The sequence below is a fragment of the Octopus sinensis genome, linkage group LG19, assembly GCF_006345805.1.
Source record: "Octopus sinensis linkage group LG19, ASM634580v1, whole genome shotgun sequence".
Lineage (NCBI taxonomy): Eukaryota > Metazoa > Mollusca > Cephalopoda > Octopoda > Octopodidae > Octopus > Octopus sinensis.
This window is the reverse complement of record NC_043015.1, coordinates 48,132,339-48,158,617: the sequence shown is the minus strand read 5'-3', so window position 1 is coordinate 48,158,617 and position 26,279 is coordinate 48,132,339. Positions and strand designations below refer to the sequence as shown.

At 36.9% G+C, this 26,279-nt stretch overlaps 1 protein-coding gene across 2 annotated transcripts in view; it reads left to right on the top strand.

Annotated features, from left to right (window-relative positions):
* The window catches only part of LOC115222102 (NADP-dependent malic enzyme), a 58,462-nt gene that overhangs the window by 13,115 nt on the left and 19,068 nt on the right, over positions 1-26,279 (top strand). The window contains exons 1-2 of one of the 2 annotated variants that reach the window (XM_029792218.2): positions 6,811-6,998; positions 24,350-24,500. In XM_029792218.2, the coding sequence (XP_029648078.1) occupies positions 6,949-6,998; positions 24,350-24,500 (201 nt within the window). In that variant the 5' untranslated portion in view covers positions 6,811-6,948. Of the gene's footprint in view, positions 1-6,810; positions 6,999-24,349; positions 24,501-26,279 lie in introns of those variants that run through there. The other variant, XM_029792219.2, reaches the window with a different exon arrangement.

Sequence of the window (26,279 nt, the reverse complement as noted above, 5' to 3'; positions counted from 1 at the left end):
TTTATACACACACATATACACATACATTCACACATTTGCATGCAAGCACATATGTATATATACACATACACGCTTATACACACATACACTCACATACATACATACACACACACAATCATACTTGTAAATACACACACATTCACATGCACACACATAGACTTACACATGCACACAGGCACACATCCGTACAAGCAACAAACACACACATACACACTCCTACACACATGCGTTTGCATTCCAAGGTGTATTGTGCCAGTTTCCTAGGAAGCTAACTTTAAACACTTTCTATTGTTTCTGCTTAAAGTTGTTTTTTCCTCTCTGTCTCACTTCCTCATTGCATTCTCCTGTACTGGACAATCCTGGTTGCTACTGCACTTGCTACTACTACTACTACTACTACTGCTAGACATTTCCTGTTACTACTACTACTACTGTTGGTCAGTTGTCTAGGGAATTCAGGCATGGCTGTGTGATAAGAAGCTTGCTTCCCAACCACGTGGTTGAGGGTTCAATCCCATTGTGTGGCATCTTAGGCAAGTGTCTTCTACTGAAGCCTCAGGCCAACCAAAGCTTTGTGAGTGGATTTGGTAGACAAAAACTGAAAGAAGCCCATCATATGTATATATTATATATATATATATATATATATATGGAATATTTACTGTGAAGCAAGATTTCAATAATGTGACTGTTTATTTTAGAATGACATTGAAGGATAGGTGCGAGAAGTTGGATATCGTCAGTTTTAATATAAAACAGAATATTTAGGTTGGATATGGCTGCATTAAATGCCAAAGGGTTAAATAAGGATGGGGAAAGGGCTTAGATCATCATCATCATCGTCATTTAACATTCATATTCTGTGTTGGAATTGGTTGGATTGTTTCACAAAGATCCAATGAGTCCAGGGGCTGCATCATGCTCCAATGTCTGCTTTGGCATGATTGTTATGGCTGGAGGCCCTTCCAAATGCCAACCACTCTAGAGACCATACTGGGTGCTGTTTTAGTGCCACTGGAACTATTGAGGTCACTATGTAGTTCACAAGTTTACAAACCCAAGGAGTGTGAAGGTACTGGGTCCTTATGTTAGGTATGAGTAAAGAGGTTGTGGTAAGTCAAATTATTGTAGAGGAGCTACACAGCTACAGACATTTAGGAGAGAGATTACAAATGAATTGGTGATAGACAGTGCTGATGACGTTAGTGAGAAGTTAGTGCAAATGTTTTATTACACCACCCAACCTATACACAGTTATGCTTGTATTCAGCGAAACCCTATATACAGGCAGACTTGAGTAAACAATGCAATATTGATGAAATGAAACCAGAATTGATGAAAATTGGAAAGAAAGGAAATTGGTTAAGAAAACTTCAAAGAAACTCCTTTTGTTATTCAGTAATTGATATTACACTCCGTGTGCATCTGATGCTTTGCTATAAATCATGATTATATTGAGCTCTAACGACTGGTTAGTATCACTATACATAAGTGAAATCATAATGTATGTATTTATACATATACACAAAATGTGTGTGTGTGTGTGTGTGTGTGTGCATACACACTTTTATTACTTCTGCTTTAGTGAAGGCAGTGGTATTATTTTCAGTCACGTTTGTTTGTTTGTCCATGGACAAAGATATCTCAAGAACTGCTGGATGGATTCGGATGAAACTTTCAGGGATGTTTGTCCTCGTGACTGGCACAAACTGATTAGATTTTGGGATTGATCCGGTACCGGACAAGGATTCTGGATTATTTTTCCTGTTTTTTTTAACTTAATTTTTGGGAGTGGTCAGGTTCATTTTTAGTATTCTCGTTTGTGAGAGCAGTCAGGTTTATTTCAGATATTCTCATTTTAAAAATCATCTCTGGCTAACCATTGAGAAGACATTGGTGTTGCCTTGACAGAGGTTTGTGCTCTTGTTTTATTAACCATTTCGATACCAACCTGGCTGAAACCGTCTCTGGCTCTGTAGTACAAATGTTTTGTTTTCATAAGTTCTGAATTAAAATCTTCCACCAAACTTTAGTCACGATTTATGCTCTTAACACTAGCTTAATGGTAACTAAGTTATTTTACTAAATTCTTTGTTTATATTTAAAATTAATTGAAAGAAACAGAGCATCTCAATTAAATATGGTAAAGAAAGGATTAATATTTAGCAGCAGCTACAGAGTGACTCAAGGTTTGAAATTCTCTGACCTTGAATCCCTTTGTTACTTCTACCAAATATTAATAAAAATATACATATTTTCTTATTTTGAATTCTATTTTTCCTGTTTGCATCAACATACCTCTATTCATAGAAATAAGTGAAAACAAGTTGTAATTAGAAAAATAGTAATGAGAAGACAAAGAGATAAATGTCAAATAGAAAGAGAAAGAAAATGGAAACAAAGATTGAATAAACTTTGTGAATGATGCCATGTTCTCATGCAGTCATGCTTATAATAACTGCAAATGAGATCTGATTGAGTTTTACATAACACAACTGTAATACAACACTGGATCTTTTCCTTTAGATAGACAGAATTCAACCCAATTTCTAGTTAACTACACAATTTGAAACTTCATATACTGGTAGAATGTGTCAAAAGAAAACATTATTTTCACTTGGCTTTTTTGATGAATTTGTAATTTGTAAGTTTAACGTAGTTTAATTCTTCGAATTTTAACCAATGAATCGCCAGTATTTGAGCTCAAATCATTTGCTGCATCTGTCTATCTAAAGGAAAAGATCCTACAACACTTGATAGAAGTATTCCTAGCAATAGGTTGAGTGGGGACAAAACGATATCTTGTTTCCACCTATCCATGAACAAATGCAAAGGATAAAGCTCAGCAAGTGACCATATATGTTTGCAAATTTAATTTGTTGCATAAATGAAATTTAAATTTTCAATTCAATTATATATTTTTTCCAGTTTCATGAACAATTTTTTTTCCCTTTCTATTGCTTTTATTTTCTTCAATTTTATTCTCATTACTTCTTACTTTTCAGTTTTGCTTCTTTCAATTTTAACTTCAACTTATTTTGCTATAAAGTTGGGGTCCTACTATAAAGTAGGACCCAACTTGAATTTGTTTGTTAAAGGTTCTAAATATGTCTTCACTTCCATGCCGTAATTAAGATGAAACTACTGAATTGTTTTGTTGCTATATCTATAGATTTTTGCCAACACTGTATATTCTGACAAATGTAAACAGTACATCTGTATTTACAATGCGTTTTTAGACCAAAAAAGAAGGAAGAGCTGTATATTGATATATATCCACTTTGTTTGGAGTTTTTGTTAGCAACTGAGCACTTTCCATAACTATCCACAAAACTCATTGCTTAGAAATTCACTGATATTGTATAGTTAAAACTTTCTTGGCTGCTAGCTGAAATATTAAATTACTGGTTTATCAATAGCATTATGTTTTATTTTTATATTCTACTCTAGAACAGGACTAGAGTTTTAACCAACACTGTCTCTTATGATAATGTAAACATAACATTTATATAGTTTAGAATATAACACTTGGACACATGATCATCACAAACCCACTGGACAAGGGTTTTATCTGATATTGTCAGTTGTTTCATGACAGAATCATGCTGGACATTTAATACACATAAGCACTTATATTTATTTATCATTTATAATTTTATACATGCTTTATTAACTTTTTACATAAAGCTCATTCTATAAAGCTAAAAAGAAGTTTTAGGGAGTTATAAACTTTCAAGCACAATAGTAGTACCATTCTGTATCAAAATATTATAGTGAATATTCTAGAACAGAAGGTGTAGTGACTGGGTTATAAAAATGTGATGAAGTGAAGAAAGAAAACAAAAAAAAAACAGGACTAAAACACAAATGAATATAACAATGTATATCAATATATATATATTAGTAGAATCATTATCATGATTCCATGTCTGTGTTAGATTTTTTCCTATATTTGTCGAATCATTAAAAAAGACGAGGCATTTGGGAATCTGGGAGTGTCATTTTTGAGACGAGGAAACACTTTGTAAGATTGAAAATAAAGTTAACACAATTCACACAATATTTCTGGCAGACATTATGACAAGATGTTTTTGCTTGTTGACGTGAGTATGACTGAGTCATGAAATTTACCTCATAATCATGAGGTCTTGGGTTCAATCTTGTTCCGTGGTATCTTGGACAAGATTTTTTTCCCCCAACATTTTCATCTCTGTACATATTGGTTTCAAAATTTGGCCCATGGCCAGCAATTTTGGAGTAGGGGGTAAATTGATTAATTGACCCCAGTGCTCAACTGGTACTTATTTTATTGACTCCGAAAGAATGAAAGGCAAAGTTGACTTAGGCAAAATTTGAACTCAGAACATAAAGATGGAAAAAACACCACTAAGATTTTGCCCAGTGTGCTAACAGTTCTGTTAGTTCACTGCCTTCATCTTTGTACATATTATTATTATTAGTAGTAGTAGGCGCATGGCTCAGTGGTTAGAGCGTCGAGCTTACAATCATGAGGTTGTGAGTTTGAATCTCGGACCAGGCTGCATGTTGTGGTCTTGAGCAAGACACTTTATTTTACGTTGCTCTAGTTCACTCAGCTGTAGAAATAAGTTGTGATGTTATCCATTGGATAACACTGGTGGCCTGGAGAGGGGAGGCTGGTATTCATGAGCGATTGCTGGTCTTCCATAAACAACCTTGCTTGGACTTGTTCCCGGGAGGGTAACTTTCTAGGTGTAATCCCATGGTCAGTCATGACCGAAGGGAGTCTCAGCAGTGGTGAGCCGGCAGAATCATTAGCATGCTGGATGAAATGTTTAGTGGTATTTTACCTATTGCTACGTTCTGAGTTCAAATTCCACCAAGGTCAACTTTACCTTTCATCCTTTTGGGGTTGATAAAATAAGTACCAGAGAAATACTGAGGATCAATATAATCAACCAGTCCCCTTTCCCCAAATTTCAAGCCCTCTGCTTTTTGTAGAAAGGATTATTATTATTGAGTGAGAGAGCAGTGCATACCATCAAAGTGACACTGGGGTACAAATATGCGAAGCCCACTATACCTATCATCACTACCCGTCTGATAAGGGTGCACTAGGCACATGCTTCACAACCGTATGTGCATGACATGGTGATCTCATATCAAGATAAACAGCACATGACCTTGCAGGTGGGGCCCAGTTAGAATTTTCTTCAGGTCGAGTAGCCCATCCCACTCAAAAGATCTGAATCGGGCTTGTTTAAGGATGTTGAAAGAAACACCCATGTTTCCAATGATGAATTATCCAAACCCCAAAGAATTCTTCTCAACACATGGCTATGATGCTCCCCACTACTTCAGCTTGTGATCAGAGATGCACATATCGTCAGTCACTAAGGGCCATGCTCAACTGGTTAAGGTCAGGCAACTGACAAGTAAATCTGTGGTATTGAGCAGAATATATGCTGTAGCCCTTCTTTTATACTAAGACAAAACATGTACATGATAACCCTTCCAATCAGTTAAGATCAAAAGCCATGAGAGCCACTGCCTAGTACTGCACCAGGGCATTATTATTATTATTATTATTTGGCAGTTCAAGGGCAACAAACTGCAAACTGAAAGTGACAGGCGTTATCTGTCACTGTGTTCATGTCTACCTGCATATGGTATGTATAGGTATGTATAGCTATGTGTGATGTGTGTGTACTCGTGTTGAAGACCAAATTTGTTGTTTTTCTTCTTCCAATCTCTTACGATGAAAAAGTTTATTTTAATAATTAAAAGGGGGGGGGAAACATTGAAGTAAAATAGATCAACCACATTTTATGATTTAATCTCTTTATCATTGATTTCCAACCTTCGGCAAGTGTCTTCTACTATAGACCCGGTTCGAACAAAGCCTTGTGAGTGTATTTGGTAGACGGAAACTAAAAAAAAAACAAAAAAAACCGTCATACACACACACGTGTGTCCACCACCACCTCTTGGCAACTGGTATTGGTTTGTTTTCGCCACGTAACTTAGCGGTTCAACAAAAAGAGTCCGATAGAATAATTATCAGACTTTAAACAAATAAGTACTGGCGTTGATTTGTTCGAATAAAACCCTTCAAGTCAGTGCACCTGTATGGTACCAGTTCAATAACTGAAACAAGTGGAAAAAAACAAAAAAAAATTGAAAATGCCAAAACTGAAAAATATCTTCCGCACCAAACTTTTATTTAATTTATTTATTTTGCAGAATCGTAATCCACAATCCTTAAAACATTGAAGAAATTGATTTTTTTCTGCTTCAGATAATTTCCGACTCTATTGTACAGGGACGCCCAAACTTTCTCTCGCTGCTACTGTGAGAGTATAGTTGTTGCTGTTGAGTCCTAGACAAGCGGACTAAGCAGACACATGACCAAAGACATTCCAAGCATGACCATCTCGTCTTTTTATTTTTTTATCTAGTACTGCATTATCCAACTTATTGTTTGTTTCTTTTTTTAAGACTGCGATGTATTATTTGAGATTTGACTGACCATGTAGAGATGGTATGTCGTTTGACCAGTCAAACAAGTAAAACACATTAACAGATTATACATTGTGAGAATATATTATGTAAGATGATTGTTATGTAATTAGGGGACACAAAATGTTGGAGATAATGCATGGGAAATATGAAACATTATTAAACGATGGAGAAAAACAGAGAAGATACTGCCACTGGTGATGATGATGATGGTGGTGGTGGTGACGGCAGCAGTAGTCATGTGACATGAAGGAAGAAGAGAAGATTTAGTCAGGCATAAGTGGGGAGAAGAAAGAGGAAGAGATTTAGAGTGGCATGTAGGAAAGAAGGAGGAGGAGGAGGAGGAGAATTAGTGTGGCATAGTGTTTTGTGTGGAAGGCCAACGTGCTTTCGACTTCTCTTCGCAGCCAGGCAGCTCCAGGTATATAAAAATCTATTACAGCTGATACCATGAGTTCCTTTCTAACAAAGATATGGCCACTTTCGCAGCGAACTCTAAGGTACAAAATTACTTGCTAATCTTTACTTTTCACTCGTATTAAATTACCTTTTTGTTGTCTCCAATGTCTGTGACTGTCAATGACAAAACGAAGATGACAGTCAAATTGTCAAATCTCTGATAACCGACTCGTAACGATTTATTCTTTATCCCAGTCATGCATTATTTATCTACACCATGTATGTTTTTTTTTTTTTTTATCTAAACCATGTATGGCTTTTATGTAAATCATGCTTCTTTATCTAAATTTACCTTTGATGCTGATAAATTAACGATAACAACTTCACTCGAACCGCTGGTCTTCCTGTTATATTCTTTATTTTTCTGCAGTTTTCTTGTACAATCAATAATTTTTATTACAGTTCACCCTCCTGTTTAATGTTGTCATTGATAAAAACGGTTTTAATTATTACAGTTGTCTGAACACCCTTTCATTATTATGAATGCGTCGGCATCAAATCTTTCCATTATTTATTTCTCAAACCATCTAAACAAAGGCTTTAGGAATTTGCGTTGTTTGTTAGAATATTATTTTAAGGGAATTCATGGGCTTCACAACATAACAGAACTATGTCTAATTAATACATATAGCTTAGGAAATATCCATACTTAAAATACAAATAATTATCTTTTGTTTTTCTACGCAGGTTAATGTTCTCTACAGAATATATAATGTTACAGGAATTACACAATAGCGGACCTTGATCTATATATTGTGCAATAGGGGTCAGTTAGGCAATATATATACTTTAAAGTAACATTGAGAGAAAGTCAAAACATTGGAAGTGTACATACACAAATCACAAAGATTATAGCATTGCATTGAAGTTTATGATTCATAATTTTAAAATGCGCATCAAATCACTATTTTTATTGAAATGAGATGCAGTACAGCAAATAAACGGCATAGTTTCGTTTAAACTATTATTTATTATTATTATTATTGCCTCTATACATACTGAGTGTGGTGGTGAGAAATCTGTTCTTTCTGTTATATTGATAGTTTAATTAATGATCCTCTAACAGGTTATTGAACTAAATAGATACACATGACCACTGACTCGCAGTCGTCCTTGCTGTTTCTAGCTTCTACCGTTCATTATCACCTCTGATATATATTTCTTCCCTCTACGTCATTAGAGGAAATCCTACGAGGTTAATTATAAATAGTATTTCTTCTCTCCTTATTCCCCAGTCGCCTTCACCTAGAGGTTTAATGTTTATTTCAAATATCTTTGCTACAACACATTTTAATTATGGCATTCTGCTGTTTACAATTCATCACAAAGCTCTTTAAAAATAATCAGGTGAAATTTTAAGGCGCAAAATTCAAATGGTTTATATTTTGCTCTATTCTTGAATTGAGGCCGATAAAGAAAGACGTATCGTTTTTTAACTCTCGAGGTACTAAGCACACCATTTCATCAATATATCTATCTGTTCCTTGTCTGTTTTAGTTTCCGCATGTTCCCTGCAGCAAATTTCTTATCCTTGAAGTGGAAAAGTACAACGTGTAATGATTATATTTATGCCAACGAAAGACTACTTATTAAGTAGCCATCGTAAAAAAAATAAAGTATTATCTGTTGCGTATTTAGGTGTTTGGACGATCTTCAGGGAGTGAAAAACCGATTGAGCTCTGGCATAGTTAGAACTCAAAACGACGACACACTGATTTGGGTTTTCAACAATCTTTATATCTCCCTCCCACAATTATTTATAACAACTAGCTGATTGAAATATTTATTAAATAAGACAAACTACTTGTGTAATGTCTGCACCAAAAGAGTATGGTCATAAAAATAAAGACTGATAAAAAAATTGAGGTGGCTTTAACAGTTAGTGTTTAATATTAATATTTAATGCATAAGAGATTTCTGGATGTAGGGAGAAATATGTTCCAAAAAGAATTAGTGAAGAAAATGTCTTGTTAAATGTTTTAAAGTATCATTTGATGTTGTCTTGTTGTACAATGTTTAATCCAAATACAGTATTTATCCAAATGAGGTTTTGTCAATTGTTTCATCAAACACGTGAAGGAATTCATCCTCAGTTCATGGGATCTATGCCTGGAAGAGTTCCTGTCCATGGTACAAAATTGGACAAGATTTATTATGGAAAACAAGGACTGGTACAGCTTGGCACCAGTGTCATTGCAGGAATTGTCATCAAGACAATGAACCAGAAGCAGATAGTATTACGTGTCTTATCTGATGCTCTACAAATTCTGTTGAACCACTGCCATTGGATTGGTTCTTTAATTGTTAACCCCGAAAGGATGAAAAGCAAAGTTGGCTTCAGTGGGATTTGAATTCAGAGTTGAGAAAACTAGAAGAAATATGGCAATACATTGCAACACTCTCCAACTCCATTAATAGATGCAATCCCTTGCAAACGCAAAGCTCATGCAATAGAATTGCATTACATCTCCTTTAATTCCTTCCATTATTTAAAGCTGTATCCAGTAATAGTTGCAATAATCTTTATAGATAGTTATAATGATTATAATGATTTCCAATTGTAACAGAGAAGTTTTGCAGTTATATTGACAAAGATCTTTTGTGTAAATGATTGAAGAACAATATTTAATTTCTTATTAAAATGACCTTTTATTTATTATATAATTATTGTTGTTACAGTATATAAAATGCACAAACTCATCGAGTTGTTTGTATACATGTTGTTTGTAGATGCAGTAAAATATCTGTCTTTGGTTCAGTTGTGTTTGATAGTTGTTAGTTTCAACTCTGTGTCTACCAGAGAGAGGGAAAGAGAAAGGGTTGTATTGTGAAGTGGAGGGTATATGCAGCATCTTGTCCCTTTCCTCTCCATTGGTACTGGGAATACCTCATTGATCATAGACAGCAACCAAAGAGGCTGAAAACTATTTGGTTTGAAATTTTATAACTTGCTGATAACTGAATTAGGTCAGCTAAAGCGATAGAGTTCTTCATCCTTAATCAGACTTGACTGATGAATACCTCAAAAGATCAAAAGGTCAACACATTCCCATTAATCTCTGAGTGCAAAAAGGTTAAAACAGTTGACCATGGAAAATTGTGAATTTGGTTTCAAATCCTAGCTCAACTATTTTGTAGCTGTTTGTTACGGAGTCTGAAATATTCATAGCATCGGGGATTGATTCGTTATTTTGTTTGCTATCATCATCATCATCGTTTAGCATCCGGTTTCCATGCTGGCATGGATTGGATGGTTCAACTGGGGTCTGGGAAGCCAGAAGGCTGCACCAGGCCCAGTCTGATCTGGCAATGTTTCTACAGCTGGATGCCCTTCCTAACGCCAACCACTCCATGAGTATAGTGGGTGCTTTTTACGTGCCAGACGAGGCTGGTAAACGGCCACGATTGGATGGTGCTTTTTATGTGCCACCGGCACGGAGGCCAGGCGAGGCTGGCCAATTGTTTATTTGATCCACACGAGATAATATACTCTGTTAGTCCTCAAGAAACACAGATTTGTTTTTCCTGCTTTAGATCTAAAATCTAGTTTGTAGTAGTTCATAATTTCATCTGCCTTGATACCAAACTGGACTGCTGTATTATAAGACAGTGTTACTGAATGATATTTCTCCTGATAACTCAAAATAGATATACTCAGAATTTTGGACTAACTGAGGAATTGTTCCATAACTCAAAATCATACTGCTTAACATGTTAACCACCACAGCCCAATATTTGGCACTCAAGTTATTCAAATATCCTCAAAACCATGTCAAGATACAGAATAAAATATTTTCTCAAATTATAGAAATGCACCACTGGTGGTACATGTGGTAGTTGTGTAAAGTTGGTGAAGAACTACCAATGGTACTTGTGATGGTTAATGTGTTAAATATGCATTAATAGAACATTTACTTTTAAACTTATTTTTTTACTTTTGTGACCATTCTTTCAGCAATTGTATGTTGGGTGATACTTATAGTAGTCAGCATAAAAACAGGTTTGAAAAATTTCAGGGAGCTTCTACCACTGCTGACAACGAAGGTCCCTTTCCTTGGAGCTAAGGGCAGAGTGTATGACGCTTGTGTGAGAGCAATGATGCTGTATGATAATGAGACCCGGACCCTGAATGCAGATGACTTGCAAAGACTTGAAGGAAATGAAGCAAGCATGCTCTGTTGGATGTGCAAAGTAAGCACGCATGAACGACATCATACAAATGTGCTGAGAGAAAATTATGCACGAGGGGGAATCGAATGTAGTGTGCAAGAAAGGAAACTGCACTGCTAAGACCATGTAATGCATTTGGATGAGGACAGCTACATAAAGAGGAGCTGATCATTTAATGTAGATGGAGCTTGCAGAAGAGGGAGACCTGAGAAGACTGGAATTGAAGTGATGATGGGTGCTCTCAGGACCTGGAGCCTCTTAGAGGAGATGACAAGGTACCAGGATAACTGGTGATGCATGGTTCTTGAGAAGACCTGCCCAACTCATTGAAACTAAGTTCTTGAAGTGCTGCATTTGTGTGTGTGTGTGTGTGTTTATGCACAACTAGGTCCTTTGTCCAAATTCCTTCTCAAGAAACCCCCATCACCCATCATCTCTCTAACTGCAGTTTTTCTTTCATACCATTAATCTTTCTCACAACTCAGAACTATTTCACTTGGTATCCATTCCTCTTCCTCAATACTTTTCTCACCATCCACATTTTTACACTGCTCTTTTCCCCTGAGTCACTAAATCATTTCACCTCTCCCACCATAAATCCGCCCTGCCCCCTGCAAATTACCCAACCATCATCTCTCTCTCTCACCTTTCCCCTGTCTACTGTACTACTATTGCTATTCTGTTACTCTACACCCCCACCTCTTATCCACCATTCAACCCTATTCAATCTCAACAGTTGTCACCTGCTCTTCCTCACCCCCTACTTATCACCCAACACTTGTTCCTCCTTTCTTATATTCACCTCCTCACCTATTCCCTATCTCTCAATCTCATACATTCTTGCATCCTCTATCCACTCACACTCTCTGCTCTTCTGTCCCCATTCACTTCTATTCACTTCCAACTTTGAAGGTCCCACAGATGCCTCATTATCGCTATTTTTAATCTTTTCTCCACTCCACCCCTATCGTCTTCTAAAATGTGAGTAACCATCTGGGTCCCTCCACAGCAAGGAACCTGTCCTGCTCTGGCCTCTTCTCTGACCTCCTTGCATAAAGTTACTTCTCTTAGGGTTTGTCATTTTGCAAGCTGCATGGCAACCTCACTGGTGTTGGTGGCACAAAATATAAAGCACACAGTACATGGTGTAAAGTGGTTGTATTAGGAAGGGAATCCACCCGTGAAATCATGCTGAAGTAGACATTGGTGCAGAATTTCAGTGCTTAGGCCTGTTGGATCCTGTCAATCCGTCTAACCCACGCCATCATGGAACAGGGATGTTAAATGATAATGATGATGATTAATATAGAAAATAAGGGTGATAAACATGGTCAGTAAGGAAGCTACTTACCACACAGCCACTCCTACGCCTATATATATATATATATATATATATAGTTAATCCAAACAAGAAAGCACAAAAAAACACAACAACGCAAGGACGTGGAACAAATATAGTATTATTGAACGCTCAGGAAAGAAGGAGGGTTTAACGTTTCGAGCGGAGCTCTTCATCGGAAAAATAGAAGGAAAGATCCAGAGAAGGGAAGACAGAGGGAAAAAATTGCCAACGGTACACACGCGGTCACATTTTGAATGTGTGTATATATATATATATATATATATATATATATATATACATATACACAGTAATCCCTTGACTTATTGTGGGTGTTCCAAAACCCCCATGATATGTGAAAATTTTCAAAGCAGAAACAGCATTATACTGTATATATTTTTTTAAACTTTTATAATTTGTATACATTTATTTTATTATAAATGCAAAATGACACCACAGAAGAATCAATGTAAGCTTAAATAGTACACCGTGATAGGTGAACCGTGATATGGCAAGGGGATTACTATATTTATACACAGACATGACAAAAATAAATAGACCGTGAACTGACAGAAACGTTAACACACCAGGTGAAATGCTTAGCGGTATTTCCCCTGCCATTACGTTCTGAGTTCAAATTCTGCCGAGGTTGACTTTGCCGTTCATCCTTTCAGGGTCGATAAATTAAGTACTAGTTATGCACTGGGGTCGATGTAATCAACTTAATCCCTTTGTCTATCCTTGTTTGTCCCATCTATGTTTAACCCCTTGTGGACAATAAAGAAATAAGAAATAAACACCCTTATAATCATTAAAATTTATTTAAATCTAAAATTATACATTCAGATTATTAATTATTATGATGTGAATATCTAATACCTAGCAGACATACTCTTTACATTTTTCAATGCAAGGGCCCTATTAGGCATACTACTGATCAGATGAGGAATTTCTTACCAAGTTTCATACACTAATCTCAAAAGATCTGGCTAGGAGGATGTTTTCTTGTCCTTCTTACAAAGTGTCCTGTCCATTATGCTCCAGAGGTGTTCAATAGGGTTCATATCTGGTGACTGGCTTGGCCATGGAAGCTTTTTAATGCCATTCTCTTCCAACCATTCTTGGGTCTTTAGCCATAAATAGAGAGTCTTCTTTAATTATTTCACCACTAGAGAAGATTAGGAATCCTTTCTGAAATATGGACACATATTTACTGCATTTATGTTTCCCTCGCAATTCACGAGATCTGATCAACCATTGCTCTGAATTGCTCCCCAGACCATCACAGAAAAACCGCTGTATTTCGTTGTTGTCTGCAATGTTTTCACATCAAATTCTTGATCACAGAGTCTCCTGACCCACACTTGAAAACTGTCAGAAAATACAGCAAATCTGGACTCATCAGAAAATATGAGTGTCTCAAAATGCTAATGGCCTCACCACCATCTCACTGGCCCAATCTTTTCTCCGCTTAATATTGACTGGTCGAAGAAGTGGCTTCCTTCATGCTACTCTGCCATAGTAGCCAAGTTTGTGGAGATACTTGGCAGATATTCTGAGATTGACATCATCTAGTTCTGCTGTGTCAGAGGTCTTGCAACAAGGATTATCCTCACACTTCTCTTAACAAAGCAAAGGGTCCTGTCAGAGGGCCCTGGTCGACCTGGGCAAGATGATGTGGGCCCCTTCTCCTCTCTGGTGAATTGCATAATCACTCTATCAACTGAAGAAAGTGGGATCTCAAGTTTTCTGCGATTTTACGCTAAGTTCACCTTCAGAATGACTCATAATACGGCCTCTTTGAAATTCAGATTGTTCCAAGGCTTCTTTTGTACATGGCACCATTAAACAGTCACATATAGAACCTGAAACATAAAAATGTCAATTAATAAAAAGAATAAACCTTTTCAAGTTGAAAATAAACATAAAATGATATTTTATGGGATGCCTATGTGATTCTTTTACTCTTTTACTTGTTTCAGTCATTTGACTGCGGCCATGCTGGAGTACCGCCTTTAGTCGAGCAAATCGACCCCAGGACTTATTCTTTGTAAGCCTAGTACTTATTCTATCGGTTTCTTTTTGCCGAACCGCTAAGTTACAGGGACGTAAACACACCAGCATCGGTTGTCAAGCAATGTTGTGGGGACAGACACACAAACATAGATATATATATAAATATATACGACAGGCTTCTTTCAGTTTCCGTCTACCAAATCCACTCACAAGGCTTTGGTCGGCCCGAGGCTATAGTAGAAGACACTTGCCCAAGGTGCCATGCAGTTGGACTGTACCCGGAACCATGTGGTTGGTAAGCAAGCTATTTATCATACAGTCACTATTGCGCTTATGACGTAATGACAGACGAAATTCCGCTAAGCATTTCGCCCAGCCTGCAAACGTTTCTGCCAGCTCACCAAGTAAGGATAACGGAATATCATAAAGCCATAATTTATTGGGAGACAGAAAAATCAGGCATGGCTGATCATTTATGGGATGGAGTACAAAGAGAAGTGACCAAGTTTTGTGGAACAAAGTCAAGATAATAGATAGAAAACGAAACTGGAAGATAAGGTGATTGAATCAGCACATTCACCAAGCTCTGATAATATTCTCATTGGGGTTTGTATAGAGATGGACACTGTAGAAGAGCTTTTTAGGAAGTCATATAGTCTCACAGGGCCAGTTTCCAGGTTTCTGTGGCAAATATATTCTCCACCTCGATGGGACACTGGTCCGTTGCAGGATTATCATTTTTACCAGCTGAGTGGACTGGAGCAGCATGGAATGAAGGGTTTTGCTCAAGAACACAATGCATCACCCAGTCTAGGAATTGAAACCACAATCTTATGATCATGAGTCCTACATCCTAACCACTAAGCCATGTGCTTCCATGTTGAAGGAAAAAAGAACCATAAAAAGTGTTAAGTGTTAACCCTAACCCTTTTGATACCAAACTGCTTGAGGATGCCCTAGGCTTTATGATGCAAACTTCTTGTTTTAAAGTGACTTAAAATTAAATCTGTCATCAAAATTTCATGTTAATTTATTCCCAAACACCAGCTTAATGATGATGATTTTACAAAATTTTACAAAAATTTTCATTTCCAAAATTAGTTGAAACAAAGGCAATAGTTTTCAACAGAAATATGGCAACAAAAGGGTAAAAGCCCCTAATTTTCAATGGAAAAGCTTACTATTTCCTCTTAAGCAGACCCAGTCACGTACAAGCTCACAAAACCCATGAAATATTGATTTCAAATTTTGGCACAAGGCCAGCAATTTTGGAGGGAGTAAGCCAATTACATCGACCCTCAGTGTTCACCTGGTACTTATTTTATTAACTTTGAAAGGATAAAAGCCAAAGTCAGCCTCAGTGGAATTTGAACTTGGAACATAAAGACGGATGAAATGCCGCTAAGCATTTTGCCTGGCATGCTAACATTCTACCTGCTCATCACCTTCAACACTTTAAAATATTAGCATCTCAAAGACACCGCAAATATTCAATAAGAAACAGACAGATGATACAGTTTAGATTTGTATCCATATGAGATAGCATAAATTATTGGGTTGGGGCATAATTATTTGCGGATTTTTTCAACAAAAACATCTTTAAATGATTATTCTGGAGCATATTCACCATCTACTTCAATTACTGCTTCCCATTTGCTTGGCAGATGGTGATACCGTCATTTAAAGTTGTTTTTGTTACTCTTACTTGTTTCAGTCGTCTCACTGTGGCCATGCTGGAGCACTGCCTTTAGTCAAGCAAATCGACCCCAGGACTTATTCTTTGTAAGCCTAGTACTTATTCTATCGGTCTCTTTTGCTGAGTGGCTAAGTTACGGGGATGTAAACACACCATCGGTTGTCAAACAATGTTGGGAGGGACAAACACAGACACACAAACAAATACACACACACATACATATATATATATATATACATATATACAACAAGCTTCTTTCAGTTTCTGTCTACGAAATCCACTCACAAGGCTTTGGTCGGCCAGAGGCTATAGTAGAAGACACTTGCCCAAGGTGTCACGCAGTGGGACTGAACCTGGAACCATGTGATTTGTAAGCAAGCTACTTACCACACAGCCACTCCTATGCCTATAAAATTTGTTGAAAAAAAGCCGCAATAATTATGCACTAACCCAATATATTTCAAATATGAAGAAAAGGCTTTGAGGACAGCTCTGTTTTTCATTTGACTAGGTTGCATACTTTGAGGGGTATTGAGGATGCAAATGTTGATGAATGACTGAAAACTGAACAGATTAGGCCTGAGATTGCTACAAGCAAACTAATGCTTAGTTGATATGAAGTTGTTCACCAAGGATCTAACCCAACTCTCTACGCTTCTTTTTATTACTTGAAGCAATTCAACTAATCTTTGGATATCCATCACAATGTATGGATGTATCAATGATCTAGTTATTATTACAGAATATGTAAAAAGCACCATCCGATCGTGGCCGTTGCCAGCCTCGTCTGGCCTCCTTACCGGTGGCACGTAAAAAGCACCCACTACACTCATGGAGTGGTTGACGTTAGGAAGGACATCCAGCCGTAGAAATACTGCCAGATCAGACTGGGCCTAGTGCAGCCTTCTGGCTTCCCAGACCCCAGTTGAACCGTCCAACCCATGCTAGCATGGAAAGCGGACGTTAAATGATGATGATGATGTTGTTTAAGGCGGCAAGCTGGCAGAATCGTTAGCATGCTGGGCAAAATGCTTAGTGACATTTTGTCTGTCTTTACATTCTGAGTTCAAATTCTGCCAAGGTCGACTTCGCCTTCCATCCTTTTGGAGTTTGATATAATAAGTACAATGGAGCACTGGAAGTCAATGTAATCAGCTTACACTCATCATCATCATCATTATCATTTAATGTCCATGTTCCATGCTAGCATGAGTAGGATAGTACCAAAATAGCTGGCCAGGCCGAAGTCTGCACCAGACTTTTGTGACTCTATCCCCCGAAATTGCTGGCCTTGTACCAAAATTTGAAACCATTATTACAGAGTATGTTTAGGAGCTGTAAAATTTCAAAAATGGGAAGATTAGGTTTGATTTAAAAAATATATATTTGAAGTTATAATAGGAAATACTAAAGTCCTAATTAGTATTGAAAGGTCTAATAATAATTTTGTAATAGTAATATATATAAATAGTGCTTATGTATTACTATTACATATAAGCACTACTTATATGTAATAGTGTGAGCTGTATTAATAGTCAGTTGGTTCTCATTATCACCTGAGCTGAAAAATAAAGTACTTTGCTCAAGGACATAATGTGCTGACCCATCTGCCATTTGAGCCCATGACCTTTCAATTATGAGCCTGTCAACCACTTGGTCACATGCCATTACATAGTTTTTAACCCTATTGTTAAAACCAACCCATTTGGTTAACATTTTTTTTTTTTTTTTAATTAGACATTTCAAGTAAGACTTAAAGAACACTCATTTGGAATGGTAAACAAAAATGCAATTATTTATTTGAAAGACTGTCAGATGAAAAATTTATAGACTTCTATGTCTGTCAGAGAGCAAGAATTAAACAAGATCAAAACAATCAAATATATATTATAACATATAATGATGTACAACAGTCGAGATAAATTAAAGATACAGTTTCTTGGCTGTCATTTCATTTCATCCTAGCTCAGTAATTTGAAAATGTTAGAGTTTTGTTTGCTTAATTCATAGAAGCCAAGTTATTTTCTTTACATTCAACCATTATTGTTGGTTTCATTTTTAATTACATAGCTGTGTGGCAAGATGTTTCCTTCACAACCATATGGTTTTGGGTTCAGTCCCACTGCATGACACCATGGGCAAGTGTCTTCTACTGTAAGCCCTGGACCAACCAAAGCTTTGTGAGTGGATTTGGTAGACAGAAACTGAAAGAAGTTGTGTGTGTATATGTATACTCTTTTACTTGTTTCAGTCATTTGACTGCGGCCGGGACTTATTCTTTTGTAAGCCCAGTACTTATTCTATCGGTCTCTTTTGCCAAACCGCTAAATATATAAATATATTCTATTATTCTTTTAATTGTTTCAGTCGTTTGACTGCAGCCATGCTGGAGCACTACCTTTAGTCGAACAAATCCACCCCAGGACTTATTCTTTGTAAGCCTAGTACTTATTCTATCAGTCTTTTTTTCACCAAACCACTAAATGACAGGGGCATAAATACACCAACATCGGTTGTCAAGCGATGGTGGGGGGGACAGACACAAATAACAAACACACACACATACATATATATATATATACATACATACACACACACACGACTGGCTTCTTTCAGTTTTCATCTACCAAATCCACTCACAAGGCTTTGGTCAGCCTGAGGCTATAGAAGAAGACACTTGCCCAAGATGCCATGCGCTGGGACTGAACTTGGAACCATGTGATTGAGAAGCAAGCTTCTTACCACAAAGCCACTCACTATCTCCTTGCCTTGATATGGTGTGATAGTTGTAAGCAAGTGTCACTGTCATGCAAGTGGTGTTCTCTGTTTCCAGACTTCCTTGAAAATATGTTTGGTCAGGTGGAAATATTACCTTACCTGAAAACAGGTGAGGCTTGGCAGATAGCATGGGCATCCCGCTTTAGAAAACCTTCCTCAACAAATTCTGTCCAACCTATGCAAGCATGAAAAAGTGGAAATTAAAATGATGATGATGGTGATGCCAGTTTAGCTATACCACACAGTGTAATAGTGTAGATTACCTAAACCACCAGAAAACCACCAGAAAACCACCTGTTAGGAAGCTTGATTGTAATACAAGCTTTACTGTTACCAGATTTTTACTTTTTATATCTTTTTTAACCCTTTTGTTACCAAATTTCTGTTGAGATACCCTGTGTTTCTTTGAATTAATTTTGGATATAACAAAGAATTTAGTTATCATTAAGCAAGTGTTGGGAATATAAATTGTGTCTAAGGTTTTGTGAAAGATTTTAATTCAGAACTTTTGAAAACAAGACATTCGTACTACAGAGCCAGTGGTGGTTTCAGCCAGGTTGGCATCAAAAGGGTTAAGAATTGTTTCTCTATTATATTTTTTAACCCTTTTGTTACCATATTTCTGTTGAGATGCTCTGTGTTTCTTTCAATTAATTTTAAATATAACAAAGAATTTACTAAAATAACTTAGTTATCATTAAACTAGTGTTAGGAACATAAATTGTGTCTAAGGTTTGGTGGAAGATTGTAATTCAGAACTTTTGAAAACAAGACATTTGTACTAGAGCCAGAGGTGGTTTCAGGTGAGTTGGTATCAAAAGGGTTAAACGACTAATTTAGTTGTTTAATTGCCCCTGATTCAGTGCAATTAAAAATCTAACTACAGAAAAGTATTTACAATTATGGTTCCACTTAAACGCTAATCTAAAGAACTGTGCTGTTTTTCGTTTGACTGGTGTATCTTTGTCCTTTATGTATGTGAAGGTCTTGGAAACGAAGGTCAGTCCCATCAGAGAAGGGTCACACATTCTAGTTGGGTCAAGCCCAAATACTGATTTAAACACAGGCCTGGCATTATATAAGGAAGACAAAAGTGGTGAACTGGTAGGGTTAGTTGAGTGTTGGACAATGTGGCTTCAAGCTTTTTATATTGATCTTTTTGTCTTTTTCTTGCTTCAGTCATTAGACTATAGCCCATGCTGGAGCACTGCCTTGAAGAATTTTTAGTCGAATGAATTGACCCCAGGACTTATGTTTTTTAAAGCCTGGTACTTATTCCATTGGTCACTTTTGACGAACCACTAAGTTACAGGGATGTAAACACACCAGCACTGGTTGTCAAATGGTTAGGGTGGGGACAAACACTGACGCAAAGATACACATACAGATACTTACACACACACACACACACACACACACATACATACATACATATGATGGGCTTCTTTCAGTTTTCATCTCTCAAGTTCACTCACAAGGCTTTGGTCAGCCCAAGGTTATAGTAGAAGACACCTATCCTTGTTTCCATGCAGTGGGACTGAATTCAGAGCCCATGTGGTTTGGGAAGCAAACGTTTTACCACACAGCCACACCTGCACCTTATGGTCTGAGTTCAAGCCTTGTTTAGGTCAGTTTTGCCTTTTATCTTTCTGGGACTGATATAATTAAAAAAGCCCAATCAAGTACTACTACTAAGTTACAGGGACATAAACACATCAGTACTGGTTGTTAATGGGCTTCTTTCCGTTTCTGTCTACCAAATCCACTCAAAAGGTCACCTCTAAACTATAGTAGAAGACATTTGCCCAGGTGCCACACAGTGGGACTGAACCCAGAACCATGTGGTTGGGAAGCAAACTTCTTACCACACAGCCACGCCTGCCAGTCTGTCAAAAGATTATATATATATATATATATATATATATATATATATATATATATATATATATATATATATATATATATATATATATATATATACACATACACAAGCAAAACGCCTCCCCCTCCCCGTCTAATGGACGGTGCTGAATCATATCTGCTGAATAAAAAGCAATCAGTGTTTTTCTTTTCATTAAAAAATAATTAAGCATGCCTTTATCTCAATAAAATTTTTGATTTTGTTAAACGAAGTTAAAGCAAAAAAAAGAACTTCTTGAGAAACCAAATAGTCTTTTCTTCCTTCATACCAAGTTTGAAGAAAATATCTCTTTTGCATCTTACATTTTTGGTCTCTTAAATATACTGCATTTTGTGTCATTATTTCAAGCCAGCCGGCTTTTTTTACGCAAACTGCATGTGCATTTTTCTCGCGTATATGTAGTCTCGATTACAACAGCTGATGTACTTGCTCATACAAATGCATGTTCCCACGGCTTTATCGATCACATTCTCACCTGGAATCGATTTTTGTAATTTTTTCAAGACTTATACACGCTTTGACACCGTCGGTATCTACATATCAAATTTGAGTGCAATCGGATGAAAGATGCCCGAGATCCTAGAAGCCACACACACAGACAGACAGAACGGATTTTTATATAATAGATAAACAAACTTTTATGTTTGATGGGACATTCAGATAGATAGAATGCTTGTTATACATTTCTTGCATTTCACATACAATAGTAGAACAGATGAATAATACAAAAGTATAAATTATTCATTGAAAAGGTAAATCATTGCAAATTATATTGTTTAAATATTTACATCAATGCTCACTATAGAATCAATGATTATGGATCATATTAGATACAGCTTGTACATCAGTGTTCAATAAAAGGAAAATCATTGATTAAATAACTTTATAGGCATGACTGTGTGGGCGTAGGTGTGTGTTATATAGGGAAACTGTATACCACTCCCGGTAAAAAGTGGTTATAAATAGACCAGTAGTCGGTTGTCAAGGTAGTCGGTTGTTAAGAGTTGAAAAGTTGAGTCAACAGTTCTAGTCAGTGTCTTATGGATCTATCAACAATAGTAAGACAAGAAGTTAATGTATTACTATTCCGGTACGAAGATGCAGCAATATCCAGTGACTAGTAACTACTATGGTACAACAGCAGTTACACATTACAACAGTGTGTGTTTGTGTCTGTGTTTATCCCACCCTCACCGCTTGACAACCAGTGTTGGTGTGTTTACATCTCCACAACTTAGTAGTTCAGCAAATGAAACCAACTGGACAAGTATCAGTCTCTAAAATAAAATAAGTACTAGGCTCGATTCATTTGGCTAAAATTCTTCCAGGGGGTGCCCAAGCATGGCCGCAGTCTAATGACTGAAACAAGTAAAATATATTGTATATCACGTGATCATGTGACCGACCAGACCATCAGATGTTGCTACACATCGCTGGTCACAATGCGTTCGCATTGTTTTAGCCTTCGAATGACGCCACCCTGCTGGCTAAGCGAGCAGGCCAACAGAAGAAAGAGGGGTGAAAGAGTACAGCAGGGATCACCACCACCCTCTGCCGGAGCCTCGTGGAGCTTTTAGGTGTTTTCGCTCAATAAACACTCACAACGCCCGGTCTGGGAATCGAAACCGCGATCCTACGACCGCGAGTCCGCTGCCCTAACCACTGGGCCATTGCGCCTCCACATATTGTATATATACATATATATTAGACCATACCATATTTTCCAGCATACAAGTCAATGTAATACATGGTGTAAGCTTGTAGTCTAAGCATTCAAACACTATCTTTCCTAATCCTACTGCATTTTCATATGGAATTCTTCATCCTCCAGAGTCATCTTGGTATATAAGTTGATTTACCTTTCTTGGATGTAAATATCAGGCTGAAGAATTTGACTTGTAGGCCATAAAATATGGTGGTTTTGTTCTGAAACTGCCAGAGCCAGTTGTATATTCTTTTCTACTCTAGGCACAAGGTCCCCAATTTTTTTTTTTTTTAGGGTGGAGGGAGTTGGTACTTAATTTATTGACCCTGAAAGGATGAAAGGCAAAGTTGACTTCGGTGGAATTTGAACTCAGAACGTAAAAACAGACGAAATACCTATTTCTTTATTACCCACAAGGGGCTAAACATAGAGGGGACAAACAAGGACAGACATAGGTATTAAGTCGATTACATCGACCCCAGTGCATAACTGGTACTTAATTTATCGACCCCAGTGCATAACTGGTACTTAATTTATCGACCCCGAAAGGTAAAGTCGACCTCGGCGGAATTTGAACTCACAACGTAACAGCAGACAAAATACCACAAAGCATTTTGCCTGGCATGCTAACGTTTCTGCCAGCTTGCCTCCTTAAGCCTTTTGTATATTGTCAGTGATTAAACACATCCACTAATCGTGATTATCTTGGGGGGAAACAATACTTCTTGATTTCTGAGACTTGTTTTTAAATAACACAGGACAGCTGACACCCAACCCCTCAAAAAATCAATTTCTTGTTCTATGAGCTTTTCCCATTTTTTTAAATAATTACTGTACCTTACAAGTTGAGCCTGTTCTTGGGTATGTTTATGAACAATATTATCACGAAACTTTCTAACTTCCTGACAAATGTAAAAATGTCAATCTCATCTTTTTCAGCATAAAAGTTGTTGATGTAATGTATAGTGTAAACACGTAGTGTAAATATCGGTGCCAAATTTTTGCGCAAGGCCAGCAATTTATGGGGTTGAGGTAAGTTGATTACATTGACACCTGTGCTCCACTGCAACTCATTTTATCAACACCAAAAGGATGAAAGGCGAAGTCAACCTTGGTGGAATTTGAACCCAGAACAAATATTCAGACATCATCATTATCCAGTTCTATATTTAAGAGATGAGGAATTATGTACATTATTTACATTTGATGCATATTTGTCCTCATCTTGTTTGTTGTTAACATAGCATTTCAGCTGGTATACCCTCCAGCCATCATCAGGTGTCTTAGGAAAATTTTGAACTTGGGTTTCGAACCACAAGCGTATGGCGTTGTGGTGAAGAGTGCAGGCTACTAATTCCAAGTTCAATTCCAGGCAGTGACCTGAATAATAATAATAATGATAATAATAACATCAAAAAATACCTTAAGAATGAGAACCCAGGGTCAAAAATTTCCCCAAGACACCTGATAAAGGCTGGAGGGTATATCAGCCGAAGCACTGTGTTAACAACAAGTAAGATGAGGACAAATATCCGTCAAATGTAAATAATAATCATCATCTTCTAAATTCCTCCTGCATTTCACATGGAATTCTTGGTCCTCCAAAATCATCTTGGTGTATAGGTCAACCTAACTTTTTTTTACTGTAAATTTTGGTCTGAAAAATTTGAATTGTATGCTAGAAGATGCAATATGTGAAAATATTTCTACTGAATCTAGACAAACATGTTTATTTATTGTCATGTCCTTTTTTTCCCTCTGTTTCAGAGCCACTTCTGTCTCTACTGGAAATATCCATACCAAAAGTATGGATATGTTCAAGACAGCTGGGTTGACCTGGAAAGAATCTTCAGCAAAACATGTGAGCCAAACAAAATCCCGAGGCATAGATATCATCCGCAACCCAAGAATAAACAAGGTATATACACATGGATTTTGTTTATTTGTTGAATTTACGTCTATTTTCCTATACTAGCATGAGTTAGATGATTACTTATTTATTTGAGGCAGTATTTTATGGTCAGACCTCCCTTCCTGTTACCAACTCACACCTGGTTTTTGAATAAGGGAGTTTTATTTTATTCAATTAGTCTTTGAAAATGCAGAACTACAGGCTTGTTCATGTGAGCTCCCCTCACATACACACTACAAGTTCCTTTACAGTTTTTGTCTAATGATTACACTCACGAGCCATCAGTCAGCTCAAACTATAGTAAAAGATATTTGCCTAATTTGACACAGTGGGATAAAACCTAAAATCACATGGTTAGGAAGTGGATTCCATACCCACAGCCCCCTACTAAGATTGGGTTTACTGCAAAGTTAACATATATGGAGGACACCCCCACCCACTCTACACTGCAAGAGAATCAGAAAGGAAAAGATAATTTGGTTCAAACCTCCATGCAGTATAGAAGTTTCCACAAATGTAATTAGGTGCTTCCTGTCATTGATTAAGCAACATTTTCCCAAAGCCACAAGTACTACAAGCTCTTCAATCCACATAACGTGAAGGTGAGCTACTCCTGCTTAGATGACACTTGTAATATTGCACACTACAACAGATGCAAACATGCACCTACACAACTCTCAACTAACTGCCTTGTAGGAGGATCCTACCTTTCTGGGCTGTTGTGTATGTGCGTGTATATATATATATATGTAAATGGATGAATGAATTATCCTTTGTTTACTGTTAACACGGAAAATTCAATAAACAGTTACCAGGGTAGCAAGATTCACGCAAGTAACAAGAGTGTAGCGACCTATTCAAAGGTAGAAACTCCAGGTTAATGTGCAGTAATTTGTGTAGTATAAGTAAATAAATGGAGTTGAACGCAGGTGTTATTCAAATTCTTTTACTTTCAGCATATGTTTCGAAGACAACATTGGTTTTATTCCAAAGGAATAAATGGTGTAAAATAATGTAATCTTCTCATCAGGAAAGAAAGAGAACCTATCTCAACAACAAGACATTATAACAATTTTGATGACAGCATAAATGATAAACAGAACGCTATTAAGTATTTTTTAAAACCGTTAGTAGATCTGACGTCAAAGGCAAACCCTAGGAAGAGAAGGGGTAAAGAAATAATAAGTAGAGAACAAATAAAGAGGGATATATTGGTTGAAAAAATGTTCAAAGGCTTGGAAGTAGATTTCTCTATTGAAGTAAAGTGCAAGGTGAACTAAATGTTCAAACTATACAGACTGGTAAAATCACTTGTGAGCTAAAGGTGTGTTTCTGCCAGGTGTGGCAGATTTAAGTGCTAAAGAGTTAAATGAGATTAACTTAGAGAATTTGATAGACTACAGTTTAGGTAATCCATCATGAATCAGCAATATTAAGTATCATCATTATCGTTTATCTATCAGGGACAAACTGCAACTCATAGGACTTTCTGAATATCATGCCTAAACGAAAAATTACCTTGATTGTATTTTAGTGGTGTGGCCCCACCTAATGATGAGTCATGTCTCATGTGGCCCATATCTCAAAAAAGGTTGCCTATCCCTGGTTTATCTTATCAGTCATTATTCAAAATTTTCTATTTATCCCCCACTTAAATGTGGATGTTCTGTTAGAATAAGCTATTTTGTGGTAGATACCATCAGAGAAACTCTCATATTTATCTCAACTCTTATGAAGGCGGTGAACTGGCAGAATTGTTTGCATGCCAGGCTAAATGCTTAGCAG